The sequence below is a fragment of the Megalobrama amblycephala genome, linkage group LG23, assembly GCF_018812025.1.
Source record: "Megalobrama amblycephala isolate DHTTF-2021 linkage group LG23, ASM1881202v1, whole genome shotgun sequence".
Lineage (NCBI taxonomy): Eukaryota > Metazoa > Chordata > Actinopteri > Cypriniformes > Xenocyprididae > Megalobrama > Megalobrama amblycephala.
In genome coordinates this window covers 19287134-19305092 of record NC_063066.1, presented here as the reverse complement: position 1 = coordinate 19305092, position 17959 = coordinate 19287134, and the positions used below count along the sequence as shown (strand labels likewise).

The 17959-nt window shown below is 35.4% G+C and overlaps 1 protein-coding gene across 1 annotated transcript in view; it reads right to left on the bottom strand.

Annotated features, from left to right (window-relative positions):
• Positions 1 to 1337: 1337 nt before the first annotated feature.
• The window catches only part of tspan17 (tetraspanin 17), a 32149-nt gene continuing 15527 nt past the window's right edge, over positions 1338 to 17959 (bottom strand). Inside the window, exons 2-8 of the mRNA XM_048176083.1 lie at positions 16625 to 16675; positions 15069 to 15215; positions 14620 to 14790; positions 14305 to 14430; positions 11722 to 11769; positions 8023 to 8139; positions 1338 to 4873 (exon numbers count right to left, since the gene is read on the bottom strand). Of these exons, the coding sequence (XP_048032040.1) occupies positions 4808 to 4873; positions 8023 to 8139; positions 11722 to 11769; positions 14305 to 14430; positions 14620 to 14790; positions 15069 to 15215; positions 16625 to 16675 (726 nt within the window). The 3' untranslated portion in view covers positions 1338 to 4807. The remainder of the gene's footprint in view (positions 4874 to 8022; positions 8140 to 11721; positions 11770 to 14304; positions 14431 to 14619; positions 14791 to 15068; positions 15216 to 16624; positions 16676 to 17959) is intronic.

Sequence of the window (17959 nt, the reverse complement as noted above, 5' to 3'; positions counted from 1 at the left end):
TGGAACATGCTAGAGAATATTGAATCTAATTGTGGCCGTTTATCTGCGGGGGGCGTCATTTTAAGAAGGTGGTCTTGATAATGTCACTGTACCGCTTATTGACATGCACAGCATGGCGGCACCTTCAAAACACTTCAAAAGAGGGTAAGCAAGCACTTACTGAAGGCTTCTCAACTAAATCATTCTGTACAGAAAACCACTGAGAAGGATTACCAAATAAACAAACAAAGCACACACAAATATGCTTAATGAACACCAGCAGATGGAGGAGACCGTATTTAATGCTGCATGTGCAGAGAGACCATGTCAAAGAGCACATAAAACACATTAAAGCATGAGTTAAATGGCACTCGAGCAGTGTTTCTGGTTCACTTGTGTCAGCATGACACACTGTCGAAGAAAAAAAAAAAGAAAAAAAGATTAGATAATCAAGAAAAGATGATTTTATGTAAACTTACAGGGCTTGCTGCTGTTACGAACTGTAAAGGTTTGTCACCACCTAGTGGTCTAAGTGAAAATGACATCAGTGTATCTTCCTTCAGCTGTTGCTTTCTGTCACTAATTTTTAAGTGGCCAGAAGTCAATGTGCAATCAATGTCCACAATTCATATTTACCTTATTTTTTAACATAAGAGCGGGCACGGCCGTTGTAAGTTGATCGTGTCGAGGCTTCCGGTCTTACAGTTAATTTCCAGTTCCGTCCGTTATGCTGCACGATATTTCAAACTGTTATTTATCATATTTTAACTAGGTAACAAGCTAACCTAGTTCGTTATTTTTTGTTGCTGGCTATTTTAGTATCCGAATGTTACTGAAAAAAGGAAAAAAAATAGATATCAATCTGCATGAGCGATGGACAATGGTAGCCTAATGCTAATCTTTTGTAGCTTATTTGAATGAATCAATAAAACATACAAAAGACCTGAAACGATCGATTCGACCAGTTTAGAAAAAGTAGAATATGGTATAAAAATAATTAAAAAAAGAAAAAGAAAAAAGAAAGAAAACAACAAAACCTACCAAACAAACAACCCTAAAATAAACACTATTAATCACTTTCACGGTAAACACATATAAATTTGTCATTTATCAAAATGTATTAAATACTTTAAATATTTGACAGTGGTTCTAACTTTAATTAGGTGTAACATCACTGTAAAATGAACACGTATGCCAATGGTAAATTGGTAAAAAGATATGAAATAATAACACATGACTGATGAGATTCATTTTGGCAATAAAAGAAGTGCAATGTAAATGATGTGAAGTACCACTGAACACCTATTTTCAGTCAAATGTTTGACAGAACTTGCAAATGAAAGAAACTGAGTTCAGAATGTCATAAATCCATTTTATTATGAAAAAGAAAAAGCATATCTTGTATCATAGTATACAGTGTAACAGACCATCTCCCACAAGAAAAGTCCATTTTTGGATGCCCCCAATACATGGACCTTTGGACAAGAATTACAAAAAACATCAAATAAAACAAAACTACCGCAACACAGTGGATGATTCCAAATACGATCATAATTTTCTATAATTTTCTTCTTTAACAGAGAATGAAATCCACATTAAGTATGAGTGTTATTTTAGGTTGTATAATCATCGACTCATAATGGAGAGCATAGGAAATGCCTTAGGTCTGCAAGTGCAATATTCATTATCCAGTTTAAGATGGTGTTTTGAGTTATTCTAATATGATATTATCAGATAATGAACACTAAGTCAATAAACTAGTCTTCAATTTGATCCGATTACAGCTGAGAACCAATTGTTTGCATGAACCAGAGTACTGAAATAGTGCTGCTCATAATGGCTCTGGGTAAGTTTAAACAACAACAACCCATTCAAATATGAAATCAACATTAGTATGTCAAGAAAAGTTTGCCTAAAAGCATCTAAATAAAAGCTGAGACTGTGAAGGACAACCTGCAACCCTTATTGGTGTTGAAGATACTTAAAGCTGGGTTTTTTGCAACTCTTCTAAAAATGTTCACGACGGCTGCATTAGAGTTACGACTCCCTAAGTAACTACGATTGAAGTCATTTCTCCATGATGAGGTAGAGTCCAAACATTTCTGTGAAGATGTGTATGGGAATGTAAACAAAACAAATAAAATAAAAATTAAAGGCTTTCGCAATTGATACCTCAAAGCGCATTAAAAGTGACAAGTGTGATGTCAAGCATTAAGTCGGGAAAAGATCAAGACATCTTTAAATCGTTCAAAAACTATATTGATATGCATTCACAATCCACGCAGAACTGTTCTGTACAACTGTTCTAGAAACTTCAGCTGCTCTGATAAAACTGTGCTTCATTTCCAATGACTGTAATGTACAAACTACCACAGCTGGTACAGAGAAAAGCCAGCAAAAAGGCTCAATGGTTTAAATACCAATCATCAAAAACTGTTTCTGATGAACCAGCACACAAAAACTGCAGAAATGCATAATGCACTTCATAAAAAAATTAAGCCAATGCATGCACAAGGAATGTCTAATTCACTACACGAACACAGATTTGCAATGTTTTTCAGTTGTGTGCCTACAGTCAGACAAACATTAATTTATTTTGTAAAGATTATTCACATATATGTTTGTGCATTGCACTTTGAAGGGTAAGTTATATATGACATAACATTAGTAAGAGATGATTTTTACATTCATGATATGCAAGAGGCTCCCTCAAAAGGGAATGTTAGAGTTCTTTGTTTCGAAAAAAAAAAAAAAAAAAAAAAAAAGTCAAATATCAAAAGAAAAAAAAAGCCCATTGCATGATGACGAAAATGAGAGGGAGAGCGATAATAAACGCTTTATTTGTTTCTATCAAAATACATGTCCATGTTGCATTTCGCCCTAGAATATATATATTTAAAAAAGTGTTGCTTAGCTTTTTGTTTTCATTTCCTCTTAGATTCTCATTACCATATAGCCTCTGGAGTTTTATTTTTGAGATTATTTTAATTTAATTAGATTACATTAGCTTCTTGTCATTTTTCTGTATTACATAAATACAATTATTTTTTAAATTAAAATCACCAAAGGCAGTACAACAAAAATGATCATTATATATTTAAATAATTTACCTTTTTATATATAGTGATTTTTTTGTCATCATGGTTATGAAAACTTTGTGTGTGTGTGTGGGTGGAGGTAAATGTGCCTCATTTTCTTTAGTAAACTCCACTTTTTCCTTTATGTAGGACACAGAAATGCAACCTAGACATGTTTTTAATAGGTTTATATGGGAGTCATCCATTTGGGTCCTCAAAAAGGGGACTAAACATCATTTAGCATATAATCTGTTTTGTATCTGCATAAAAAGTGCCTCTAATATACACAAGCAGGAGTCAGCAACCCCCTCCCGAATCTCCCAAAAAGACCACAGAAGAGAAATCTCACATTTTACTATTCGCTCTGACAACACAGGTTATATAGACCCTTCAAACAGATGATTTAGTTCAGTCTGCCAACATTGCTAAAACCATCCGAGCACGTTCTACATACGCAGTACATCATTTATCTTACTTTGCACATTATTAGCTTTAAGGTCATGAGTCAATGCAGACACCTTCTGAACACAGCTAGGTGAAAACGCACTGGTATGGTAGTCATCATGGGGTGGACACACATTAAATGTGTGCATGTGTTTAAAGAGGTCTGCATTGCCATGCATTTTTTTATAGATGATTAAATGTGTCGTGCAGGTCAAAGCAATGGAGACTGAATAGTAAATAAAGCCATTCTAAAGGTCCATGTGCTGCGCAACTGCCGGAGGCTTCTGCTACCATCTCTATAGGGCTCAATAAGGCATGTGATCATACGCACGGCTAATTCAATCTGTCCACTTCATGTGCACTCACGTCCGACTTGTTTCTCAAAGCACTCTGCGTGATCTGAAGTTTCCCAGAGGGAATGTATACCTCATGATTTCTATAAAAAGTTCAGTTGGTTAGTATAGCGATGTATATCTTTTATGAGTTAAAGCAGCAGCATATTTATAATAATACATTATTAGTGTCACTATAGCATATCACTATCTAGCAGAGAAGCAAAAACAAAAAGATTCATAAGCTAGTCTGGGAAAGTCAATTCATACTCTTTTGCCACAGAGACAGCCAAGAGAAAATGAAAATAAAATATAGACAAATAACAGGCCTCCCCAACAGTAGTGGTAGAACTCACAAAAATAAATGCATACGTGTAGTTATCAAGTACATTGTTCTGATTGGCTACTCTGTGCAACAGAGAGCCAATAAGAGGTAAGTGTCCAACTGTCCACCGGCTCGAATGACTGACAGAATGTTGTGTAAAAAGCTGAATCCACGCAAGTGTATAGAGAAATGTACTGCTGTAAGGCTTTTTTTAGTTCATGGCTCCTCTGTTTAAAGTCTCAGTGGTTGATTTTTGTGTTTCTCCAAAGCAAGTCATCCACAGGTTAATGAAAACACCCTCTGCTTGACATTATTCACCAATGCGAAGGAGAGTCTGGTTATCATTTTAATAAGGGCAAACGAAAATAGTGTTCGATCAAGAGACGGCTGGGAGATCGCAGATAGCTTGATCTCGGTGTGACATCTCACATTAAGCTCCATCTGGATAGCCTCCATAAGAGCTTGTTTTCAAATAAGGATTCACAAAAAAAGAAAGAAAAAAAAATACATAGATGGAAAGTCAGCCAACATACAATGTCCATAAGGTTAAAAGGGCAGAGTTTCCCAGCTCAATGGTGTGTAAACAGTGCTGATTTGTAATTAGCTCTCTGCCATGAAGGTCACTGTCAGCTGTCGACCTCTGCAAAGGGTCACCAGTTGGCTTTGACCGCTCTGATGTCACTCACCAGGTTCTGAGCCAGACATATCCCAAAAATCTGAAACGTATTTAAAAAGTAGACATCACAGAGGAGAAAAGGAAATAACAGCTTAAGAAAAATTACTGTACACTATTCAAAGTGCTCTCATTTTCACTTTTAACTACACAGACACAGAAACAGTCAAGAAATATTGGGATCATATTTAAATTTAAAATAAAACCTATTTTGCATAAGGGCAATATAGCCTGATTTTAGTATAATTAGGGTTTTTTTTAGGACTATTTAGGATTTTTTCATGACAATTAAAAGGATTAATCCACTTTAATCCAAATTTCCTGATAATTTACTCACCCCCATGTCATCCAAGATTATTATTATTATTCCTTTATTTAACCAGGGGAAGTCATATTGAGACTATTTTTCAAAGAGACTATGTCCATGTCCTTCTTTCTTCAGTCAAAAATAAATGAAGGTTTTTGATGAAAACATTCCAGGATTATTCTCCTTATAATGGACTTCAATCGGCCCCAAATGGTTGAAGGTCAAAATTACAGTTTCAGTGCAGCTTCAAAGGGCTTTAAACGATACCAGATGAGGAATAAGGGTCAAAGATCAAAGTTTGAACTAATTGTTATATACTTGCACTAGCATATTGTATATGACAATTTAGTTCAAATTTCGACCTGTGGAGGGCAGTGATACACTTAGCAGTGTCTACACTGCTGGAATTCTAATAGAGAAGAAGAAGAGAGCTAGTTCAAGATGAGAATTTATGGCTAAAACTTATATAACTTATTTTATTTAAATTTTTTTTTAGAAAACAATCGTTTCGCTAGATAAGACCCTTATTCCTCGGCTGGTATCGTTTAAAGCCCTTTGAAGCTGCACTGAAACTGTAATTTTGACCGATTGAAGTCCACTATAAGGAGAATAATCCTGGAATGTTTTCATCAAAAACCTTAAAGGTCCTGTTCTTCGTGATCCCATGTTTCAAACTTTAGTTAGTGTGTAATGTTGTTGTTAGAGTATAAATAAAATCTGTAAAATTTTAAAGCTCAAAGTTCAATGCCAAGCGAGATATTTTATTTAACAGAAGTTGCCTACATCGAACGGCCAGTTTGGACTACATCCCTCTACTTCCTTCTTTAATGACGTCACTAAAACAGTTTTTTGACTAACCTCCGCCCACAGGAATACACAAGAGTTGCGTTTGTAGAGTGTGTTTGTCGCCATGTCGTCGAAACGCTGTTATTTTCATCCCGCAGTCCAATCACCGGGTCTGATTCCGGCTCAAATTGATAGGGTAAAATTAAAGACATGTTTACAATAACACTGAGCGAGTGCATCTCCACGTTATGCTAAGAGGCGTGACCTTTCCGGGCAAGGTTCGCTAAGCTGCTGTCGAATCACAACACAGGAACCGCTGGCACAATCAGAACTCGTTACGTATTTCTGAAGGAGGGACTTCATAGAACAAGGAAGTCATCAGCCCATTTTTATGTTTTTTTACACGCGAAACATGAACACATGTTATATTGCACACTATAAACACAATCAAAGCTTCAAAAAACCACGAAAAACGGGACCTTTAATTTCTTTTTGACTGAAGAAAGAAGGACATGGACATCTTGGATGACATGGGGGTGAGTAAATTATCAGGAAAATTTTATTTGAAAGTGGACTAATCCTTTAAGCATATTTTTTTCACGCCCATCCTTAAAGGATAGTTCACCCCAAAATGAAAATTTAAAATGTTAATTTACTCAGCCTCAGGCCTTTCAAGATGTAGGTGACTTTTTATCTAGAAGATTTTTAGCTGAAACTGTGGTCCTCGATGATTTATATAATGCAAGTCAATGGCTACTGTCACTTTGAGAGTAAAAAAACTCCCCCCAAAAAAACAACATATATAGGCAAAACAAAATTATTACCCATGGCTACTGACAATACATGAGTTCTTATAAAGCAAAATGATCAGTCTGTGCAAGAAACTGAACATTTTTTACAAGATTATTATCTGTAATCCACAGTCTTGGCAAACGGTCCTGAGCGCATTCACGGCAGTCTGGAGGGCAAGCTTCCTGTCACATATTGATGCATGCAGATCGATCGTTTCACTTCATAAGGCCTCAATGTATCACCAGGAGCCACGGGTATTAATTTTATTTTTGTTTTTCTGACTCTCACAGTGGCGGTAGCCATTGACTTGCATTATATGAATCATCGAGGACCACAGATTCAGCTAAAAATCTTCTAAAACATGTCACCTACATCTGGAAAGGCCTGAGGCTGAGTAAATTAACAACTTTAAATACAAGCCTATGCAATATCCTTCACTTTATGAAATAATAACATAATATTTTATTTTTTATTGTACATTTTTAAGTATACACTAAACCATTTGGGGTCAGTAATATTTCTTTAAATAAATTCATACTTCTATTCATTATCAAGCACACATAAAAATTGATCAAAACTGACAATTAAAGGCATTTATAATGTTATTTCTATTTCAAATAAATGCTGTTCTTTTGGACTTTCTATTCATCAAAACATCCTGCAAAAATGTATCATGGTTTCCACAAATATATGAAGCAGCACAACTGTTTTCAACATTGACAATAATAAGAAATGTTTCTTCTGTTCAGCAAACCAGCATATTAGAATGATTTCTGAAGGATCTCGTGACACTGAAGTCTGGAGTAATGATGCTGAAAATTCAGCTTTGCATCATATGAATAAATTATTCACATAGAAAACAGCTATTTTAAATTGTAATAACATTTCACAATATCATTGTTTTTACTGTATTTTTGATCAAATAAATGTAGCCTTGGTGAGCAGAAGAAACTTATTTCAAAAACATAAAAAAAAAAAAAAATCTAACCAACCCCAAACTTTTAAACTGTAGTGTACATTGTAGTATCTGAAAATACCACAATGCAAAAATATATATATTTTTTTTCTTTATAATTTTGGGGTGAAATATGACCCAAACATTTTAAGATTCACTCTGCAATCCATTAATGTTGGAACTAGATTTAAAACTGTATTTTAAGGTTTAACCAGAAGGTGGCAGCATGATATTCATTCTTGTGTGACCATTTTACCACTCAGGCCTCATTCAAGCAAATCTGTTCAGTTATTACTACATCTTTAAAGGATATTTGCATGCTTTGAAGCATTTCCATTCTCATTGTCCTTACCTGTAATAATGCAATCCCCACAAAAATCCCAGCAACAATGATCAGATTGTCCTGTAGCCACTTTTCAAACTGCCCCACGCAGCCCTTGGTGTAAATATACTTCTGCTGATCCAACTCCTATTAAAAATATTATTCAAAACATCACATCACTTAATGGAAAATGTCAGATCTATATAAATAACTAAATCTTCATTTAAGTCCACTGTGTGTCATATTGGTGTTCACTCCTCCGAGTTAACCTTTAATCTTTATACAAGTCCAGGATAAACAACCAGGCCTTCACCTGGGCGAACCTGCGCATTAATCTATTTGAGAACAAATATCCTCTCTGGAAAACTGGAGGAACTCACTCCCACGCTTGGTAGAGAAAATGTCACACACCTCACCACATATAACCTGACACAGGGAAGATCCAGTTTGTATTACACTGACATACAGGAATGTCTTAACTACTGTCTGTCAGATTCTGGGAAGGAAAGGAGATGAAAAGGTGTAATTTGGGGCCGTCAGTGACATTTGAAGGTGAAGAAAGAGAAAGCCACACAATCCAGCTTTTGTGAACCATACAAACACGTTCTCCATAGAATCTTTTGTCCCCCCAGGGAAGAAGACACAAAAGACTTTAGAAACGTAACACCAAACCAGTAGGAAGTCGGCAGGATTCAGAGAAAGCCAATGAAAGGAGAGGAAAATGACTGTATGACAGTTAACTGCTTGAAGATTTTTGTAAACTTCTTCTCTTTTTCTTTTTCTTTTCAAGGCCTTCCTCCAGGAGTTGAACAAAGAATATTTAAAAGTATGATTCTTTGAGCAGACATCGGTTTATGTCTTTCCAATACTTACAGGTCATTATAAAATCAAATAAAACCTATTAAAAGGTGGATTGTGGGAGAAAAAAAAAAAAAAAAAAAAAAAAAAAAAAAAGAGTATCCATGGAGACGAGAAACGGTGGTGAACCGTGGGTGCAGTGTCACTCCACCCAGGCTGGCATAAGCCGCTGACTTCCCAATTACAGAGCTCCACAATTTCCCGTGGCTAAAACTAGAAGCTAATTATCACTTTTAAAGGCTTAAACTGTTATTAGGGAGAACAAGAGGAACTCAAATGCTCTCAGAATCTCTCATGCACTTAACCCTTCAGTGCTCTTTTCAGAGGGTGGTCTGACACTACACGATTTATACACTACATTACATAATGTTTTTTCATCATTAAGAATATGGTAACACTTTACAATAAAGGGTCTCATTTTTTAACATTAAAGGATTAGTTCACTTCAGAATTAAAATTTCTTGATAATTTACTCACCCGCATGTCATCCAAGATGTTTTTGTCTTTCATTCTTCATTCGAAAAGAAATTAAGGTTTTTGAGGAAAACATTCCAGGATTATTCTCCATATAGTGGACTTCAACAGGGTTCAACAGGTTGAAGGTCCAAATTACAGTTTCAGTGCAGCTTCAAAGGGCTCTACACGATCCCAGATGAGGAATAAGGGTCTTATCATCTAGTGAAATGGTCGGTCATTTTCCAAAAAAAAAAAAAAAAAAAAAAAGTACATATTTTTAACCACAAATGCTCATCTTGCACTGCTCTGTGATGCACCATGCGTTACTTAGACGGAAGTGACGGTCCGGTGTCTACAAAGCGAATGTGCAAAGACCAAGTCAAATGGCCTTTACAAAAAAAGGTAAACACAATGATGTCGGACGATTTTGAAGTTGGAGGAGAAAATGAGATGGAGACAGCGGTACTTCCGCCTACGTCACACGTGACCTTTCCAACATGATTACGCAATTCGTGGCACATCGCAGAGCTGGTGCAAGATGAGCATTTGTGGATAAAGTATATACATTTTATTTATTAATTTTTTTTAGAAAATGACCCTTATAAGACCCTTATTCCTCGTCTGGGATCGTGTAGAGCCCTTTGAAGCTGCATTGAAACCTTCAACCTGTTGAACCCCATTGAAGTCCACTATATGGAGAAAAATCCTGGAATGTTTTCCTCAAAAACCTTAATATCTTTTCGACTGAAGAAAGACAGACAAACATCTTGGATGACATTATCAGGAAATTTTAATTCTGAATTGAACTAATCCTTTAAAAGGTGCCATCGAACGTTTTTTTTTTACAAGATGTAATATAAAAAATCTAACGTGTCTCCTGAATATGTCTGAAGTTTCAGCTCAAAATACCCCATAGATTATTTTTTTTATTCATTTTTTTAACTGCCTATTTTGGGGCATCATTAACTATGCACCGATATATAGGTTGCGGCCCCTTTAATTCTCATGCTCCCACGCCCCCGGAGCTCGCGCTTGCCTTGAACAGCATAAACACAGTTCACACAGCTAATATAACCCTCAAAATGGATCTTTACAAAGTGTTCGCCATGCAGCATGTCTAATCGCGTAAGTACAGTGTTTATTTGGATGTTTACATTTGATTCTGAATGAGTTTGAGGCTATATGCTCTGTGGCTAATGGCTAATGCTACACTGTTGGAGAGATTTATAAAGAATGAAGTTGTGTTTATGAATTATACAGACTGCAAGTGTTTAAAAATGAAAATAACGACAGTCTTGTCTCTGTGAATACAGTAAGAAACGATGGTAACTTTAACCACATTTAACAGTACATTAGCAACATGCTAATGAAACATTTAGAAAGACAATTTACAAATATCACTAAAAATAATCATGATATCATGGATCATGTCAGTTATTATCGCTCCATCTGCCATTTTTCGCTGTTGTCCTTGCTTGCTTACCTAGTCTGATGATTCAGCTGTGCACATCCAGACGTTAATACTGGCTGCCCTTGTCTAATGGCTTGAACATGGGCTGGCATATGCAAATATTGGGGGCGTACACCCCGACTGTTACGTAACAGTCGGTGTTATGTTGAGATTCGCCTGTTCTTCGGAGGTCTTTTAAACAAATGAGATTTATATAAGGAGGAGGAAACAATGGAGTTTGAAACTCAGTGTGTGTATTTTCCATGTACTGAACTCATTATTCAACTAAGCCAAGGTAAATTCAATATTTAATTCTAGGGCACCTTTAACTACTTCAGTTATTTGAATTAAGAATGAACAATACTTCTATTCTGGAACAATACTTCTTAATCTAGTTAATGTTAACTTTAACATTTACTAATACATTATTAAAATCAAAAGTTGTATTTGTTAACATTAGTTAATGCACTGTGAACTAACGAACAATGAACGACAGTATTTTTAACTAACATTAACAAAGATGAATAAATACCATAAGAAATGTATTGCTCATTGTTAGTTCATGTCAGTTAATACATTAACTAATGTTCAGTGCTTGAAGTGGAAAATAAAAGTGCCAGTACTCCTGATGCTCAGTTCCGGCCCATTTCAAGCACTGCTAATGTTAACAAATGAGACCCATTTGTAAAGTGTTACCACATTAACTAACATATTTTTTACAACATTTAAAAATCTTGAATTTACTAATGTTGACAAATACAATTTTTAATATAAAAATGTATTATTAAATGTTGAAATTAACATCAAAATGAATAAATGCCGTAGATATATTATTTATTGTTAGTTCATGTTAACTACTGTAGTTAACTAATGTTCACAAATCAAATCTTATTGTAAAGTGTTACCAAGGATATATTATGGATGTGCACAATTGTAACATTTCAAACTAGTAATAACACACTCACCCCTTGAAGCCGCACATCATAGCCACACTGTGTATTCAGGACATCCTCCTGGAGAAAGACCAAGAAAACATGCTCATTTTATTTCAAAACATTTTCATAGAATCGCAAAGAATTCACAAGAGAATAAAACACAATCTGAAGTACAGAATACAGATAAAATGTAATGTTTATGATAACATGAAAAGATTGGATAGGATTGAATTAGGATGGGAAAAATATATTCTTTCACACTTAACAGAATATAATGTTTGTATAAGAGAATATTTCAATAGAATAGGACAGAAAATAGAATCTTCAGGACAGAACAACATTTTTAGAATAAAACAGAACTTTAAAAATAGAATAGAACAGTGGTTCTCAAACCACCAGCCCTGCACATTTTGTTTCCCTCATCTATCACACCTGATTCAACTCATGAGCTCTTTACTAGAGACTGCAAGAACTGAAATGGGTGTGTCAGATATAGCAAAGAATATACATTAACAAGAAGCAACACTCAATAGAACGCTCCACTGCAACACCAGCGCCCAGCAGCAGCCCTGCGTTTCCACCATTTTGTGGTGAAAGCGAGTCGGCTGTCCACTAGTTTCTATGGCAATATCAGCTGCTTTGTTAAAACAAAACGTACATTAAAGCTGAAATCCAACCTGAATGATGACAACACAGAATAAAATACTATATCACAAGTGATCACCAAATCCTTTTAACAGTTTATTTTACACACTTTGTGTTTAAGTCTTCCACTTTTTTCACAAAAACTTTGCTCTCTAGAAACCCAGTCAGTTTGGGTTAAAATTCTTTGAAATTCTTTCTTATTACCAGCATATGAAATTAAATTAAGGACATGCATCAGAAAAATTGGGAATGTTGGACAATAAATAAATGAATATAACAGCTTGATTTTGCAGTGTTGTCTAATGTCCGTTAAAGTAAAAGTGTCCAAAAGTGGGAATTATGCGATAACGGACACAGCAATGCATCATGTATTATAAGATCATTATGTTTGTAGCGTGATCCATTAAAACATACAATATATGTATATTTCAATTCAGACCTAGATAATATTATTACTATTACTCCACTAGGTCTGAAGTATATTGTTCGCTGCAAACATGATGATCTTAAATTTATTAATTATTAATTTATTATTAATAAATGTGTAAAGTTGCATAAAATGGAAATACCCAATAAAGAAGGCTAACTACGTTATCTCAGGTGGATGAATGGTTGGATTCCACAACTGGTAAAATAAAACATATACAAGACAATACAACATTTACTGTAGGAGCCATAAAATTTACTGGTGACTTAATTTAAAAAATTGTTCTATTGCGCTTCTGATTTGGCAGTGAAATTCGCAGATTTTGGGTGCGTAAGATGTGAAGGATTCTATGGTCCAGTTAGTATTTTCAGCCCAAAATGGCGGCCGCGCTACTGGAGCGCCATCTAGTGGCTCTTATTCAAAAAATATCAAAGTGTCGCCTCTTGGGTTCTAAGCTCTTTGGATATAGAGAGACACCAGAACAGGACAGGTTTGAGAACCAATGGAATATAACATTATGGACAGAATATAATGTTTAAAAATACAACAAAATGCGATTATGAGGATAATATTATGAGGATTGAACGTAGTACTTTGGATAGAAAAAAAAATGTTTTGGAAAAAAACTGAATTAAATGGAACAGAACTATTCAAATCATTAAATCAGCATATTAGAATGATTTCTGAAGGATCATGTGACACTCAAGACTGGAGTAATGATGCTGAAAATTGTTTTGTCAACACAAGAATAAATGACATTTTAAAATATTTTTTATTTTAAATTGTAATAATATTTCACAAAACTACTGTTTTTACTGTATTTTTAATTAAATAAATGCAGCCTTGGTGAGCATAAGAGACATTTTAAAAACATTAAAAATCTTACCGATCCCAAACTTCCGAACGGTAGTGTATGTATACATATGTGTGTGTGTGTGTGTGTGTGTGTGTGTGTGTGTGTGTGTGTGTGTGTGTGTGTGTGTGTGTGTATGTATATATATATATATATATATATATATATATATATATATATATATATATATATATATATATATATATATATATATATATATATATATATATATATATATATATACACACACACACATTAATGTTAATTTTAACACATACTTTAAAAAGTTAATATGTTAATGTTAATATAAGTTAATGAACAAACTAACAATGAACATCTATTTTTATGAACTAACATTGACAAAGATGAATAAATACTGTAACAAATGTATTGCTAATTGTTAATGTTAGTTAGGCTAATGTATTAACCAAGGTTAACGAAAGAATGTTAATGAAAGAAAAAAAAAACCTAGTAAAACTCCATCCCTTAGCTACATTCTGTTATCCCAATAAAACAGACCAGCATATCATACTAATCTCAGAATGAGTTCTGTATATGAACACGTTAAGATGTTAAGCGTGCAGTACAGAAGAAAACGTGTTTAAGATTGTGATAACACAGTTAATTTGCTGAAAGAGAAGCAGGGAAGAGCAAGTGGTAAACAGATGAAATCATTTCTGGCACTCACAGCAGGGTCTTTGACGCAACAGGAGAAGGGAACACCACACCTTTCCCGGCTGGGGTTAAAGTCGGTACAGTTGAAATAGATGTTCAGGTTCCAGTCATTCGGTCCATGAGCACCACAACACGACCACTGATGTGATACATGACATAACCATAATCATCACACAGCTGTAACTTACAGTTAAACTCTTCATATAAAGAAAGCAAGATGACTCAGCGGGTGTCTCAAATTTTCAAGTGCAAACTTACATATCTTTCTCATTCAAAATATATACACAGCGCAGCAGAAAATGAGAGGGGAAGAGAAGTGCTGACTCACATATTCTTGAGCAAAGTCAATGAGGTTTTGGAGGTCAATGTCATCCCGATATGCTTTAACATTGTTGTTGATGAAGAAGTTCAGCTGGTCTTTGATCCAGTCTTTAAACACGAAGGCTAAAATGCCAGCTGTGAGCTCCAGGAAAAAGATGAGGCCCAAAAACACTGAAAACTAGAAGAGAAAACGCACAGATAGTGGAGTCAGAACTTCATCATCCTAAAAATCTCACTAAATCCTTTTCAGTGATTTTTTTTTTTTTTTTCAAATAAAATTATCATTTTCCTCCAGGAGGCATTTCAATTACTTCTGGGTGTATTCTTGTGTTATGGCCAATTCATTTCATTTAACGTCCATATCTGGAAACAAATAAACCTTGAAATCAGAGGGGAAACAGGTTGCAGAAAAATGGAAGGCAGGGCTCGTAGGCCGGATAAAAGGGTGGAACTCACAAATTTGAGTAGAAACGTGTTTTCCCGGAGCGCACCGATGCATCCGGCAAATCCGAGGATGAACATCACCCCTCCTACTACGATGAACAGCCAAACAGGGTCGAAGCCGCCCAGATCTGTGATGGAGGAAATGTTTGACAGCACTCCCTGTGGGCCAGACACATCAGACGGAGTTGTTACAAGTTCACATCCTGACCTTAAAATCCTCCACCACCTGCTAGGCCACCGCAACTCTCCTTGATGATTCATGCCTTCCACGTTTGGATTTCCACATCAGGGTGGAATCTCAGTTCAATCCCAGAACCAACAGCAGGTTTTTGACCATGCTGACAGTGAATATATACAAGGTTCCTTTTTTGTGTGTTCTCGCCTGGTTTGTCACGATGGCGGAAAAAAGGCAGCTCTGAAATTCGCTTGAACACTTAAAATAACAGAATTTCCACCAATCAAATTCAACACCCTCAGCCCAATTCTTAATGCTTTATTTCTGTAATTAACATTTAGCGAATTAAAAATGAATGCTTTATTAATTATTTACACGGTGTTACCAAGATGTTTCTTAATTGGCGGACATTAATACGATGCCATATGGCCTACACGTGTCTTTTAGCAGAACAATCAACGACCGAAATGGAGCAATTTCCAGGTTATTAATCAGCCAATTGACTTCTAGATTCATTTAGTCGCCTCAAATTAGTGTGAAGAAATTACATTCACCTTTCATGCATGAATACATAACAGCGAGGGTGACCTTTTCAGAGCGGGACGACAAATCAGAGAGAGAATAGTCACAATAAATACAAAGCCATATTAAGCTATGCAGCACGGTTTAAGGCCTGCAACAAAAATATAACAAAGACATTAAACTGCCTTGGAAATAAATAAAAGATGCCACCCAAATGCTCTCAAATGTCATGGTTAATAAAGGCTTCAGACATCAAAAAGAAGAAAAACCAACATGGGGGATTCACAGAAATCTTTACATTAGGGCTGCACGATATATCGCATGAGATTGTCACGCGCATTTCGTCAGTAAAGCCGGTTCCCTGATTACCGCTAAATCGCCATCACCTGCTTTCAAATGTTGCGGCATTTAATAGACAGAGCCGTAGATCACTGAAAAGCCACGCAATATCGCGTTCATATCGCAGATGAATCGCCTTCGATAATGAACGCGATATTGCGTGGCTTTTCAGTGATCTACGGCTCTGTGTATTAAATGGCGCTCCATTTGAAAGCAGGTGATGGCGATTTAGCGGTAATCAGGGAACCGGCTTTACTGACGAAATGCGCGTGACAATCTCATGCGATATATCGTGCAGCCCTACTTTACATTTCATAAAATAAAACATGAAGTCCAACAGAAAGAGATGTTAAACATTAATTCTGTTGCCGAATGAGACAACAGGGTATCTGTAGGTAGTTTGTACTTTTAAAGTGTGGTTTGTCTTCTGTTTATGTCTATGATTATGTTGCTCTGGCAACCACATGGATATTAGGAATTTGAGGCATGTCACCAATCTTTGTGGTAATCTGTATTTGTGTTTCCAACTTGCCTTTTCTGCCCAGGCCCAAAGTCCAATACCCAGGAATGCAGCTCCCAGCAACTGCAACACACAACACAATTTATCACATTTATGCCACTTATACAATTCATTCTCGCTCCATAATGGCATGAGGTTACTGCTATGTGAAGACAGCACTGCTCTCTCTTTATCTGAGGGCAACCCATCTGAAACAGAAAAAAAAAAAACACTTGGCCGAGTTTCAATCAAAGGTCCGGAAAGTAACTATTTCCCTACATGCGCTGCCATCTTTGGGATAAGGTTCCTTGCGAATGAGCCAAGACTTGTTTTTACCTGAATGAGAGAAATCACTTGGATGCCACTGCTTACAGCAAGAACCAGTTTTATTCCATTGAAGTTTATCAATAATCTTACCGTTCTGGCATGTGTACACAAGATCCAAGGCCAATCACATTCTAAATTGACTATCACACTTTAAAGGGATAGTTCACGAAAAATATTAAAAGTCTTTCATTAATTTCTCACTTAGATATTGCTCCAAACCTTTTTTTTTCTATCCTCAGAAAAAGAGATGTTACTGATGTCTGTTTGGCATTATATGAGAGAAACAGGCCAAAACTGTAATGTTATTAAAGGTGTGAGATATGCATCATCTAGAATAATATCATAATAGTAGTGGTAATGATGTGCAAGCTGACATTATCGACTCACAGAAAACAAAAACATATCTCATTTAAAAAAAAAAAAAATTCTAATTTCTAATATTACACATCCCTAACTATTACTCACTAAACATCTTCACCTCCATCATAGCTCTCAAATATTAGGCCTATGTGTTTGCATACCCAAACAAGACACGTCAATGTCACTGATGTCAAATGTAAAAAAAAAATAATCTATCATTATGAGATTTGAATGTATGCAAATGTGATTGAGAATTAAGACGACAGAAGAGAAGACAATTCTTAGTGGATAACAACACAAGATTCAAAAGCTATCATTTTAGTGGTCAACCAATATTGATTTTTTTGATGGCCGATGCCAATATCAGAGAGCAGGATGGCTGATGGCCGATATCATATTATTTAATTTAAAGATATTTTTTTTAATGTTTTTTATTAATCCATGTAACCACTGTAAACTTTATCATTACATATTATATTGTTATATTACAGTGTAGGGATGCAGCAATATGAACATTTTGGATGATACGATAACCGATCCCTTTAAGACAAGTCCCTTTAAAAGGTGCTAAAGAGGATGTTTTGTTTTATACATTTTTGCAATATTACTTGAAACTGTCTTTACTAACTGATAAAAGACTATTTATTAGGTGCACTGAAAGTAATAATATTAATATACATC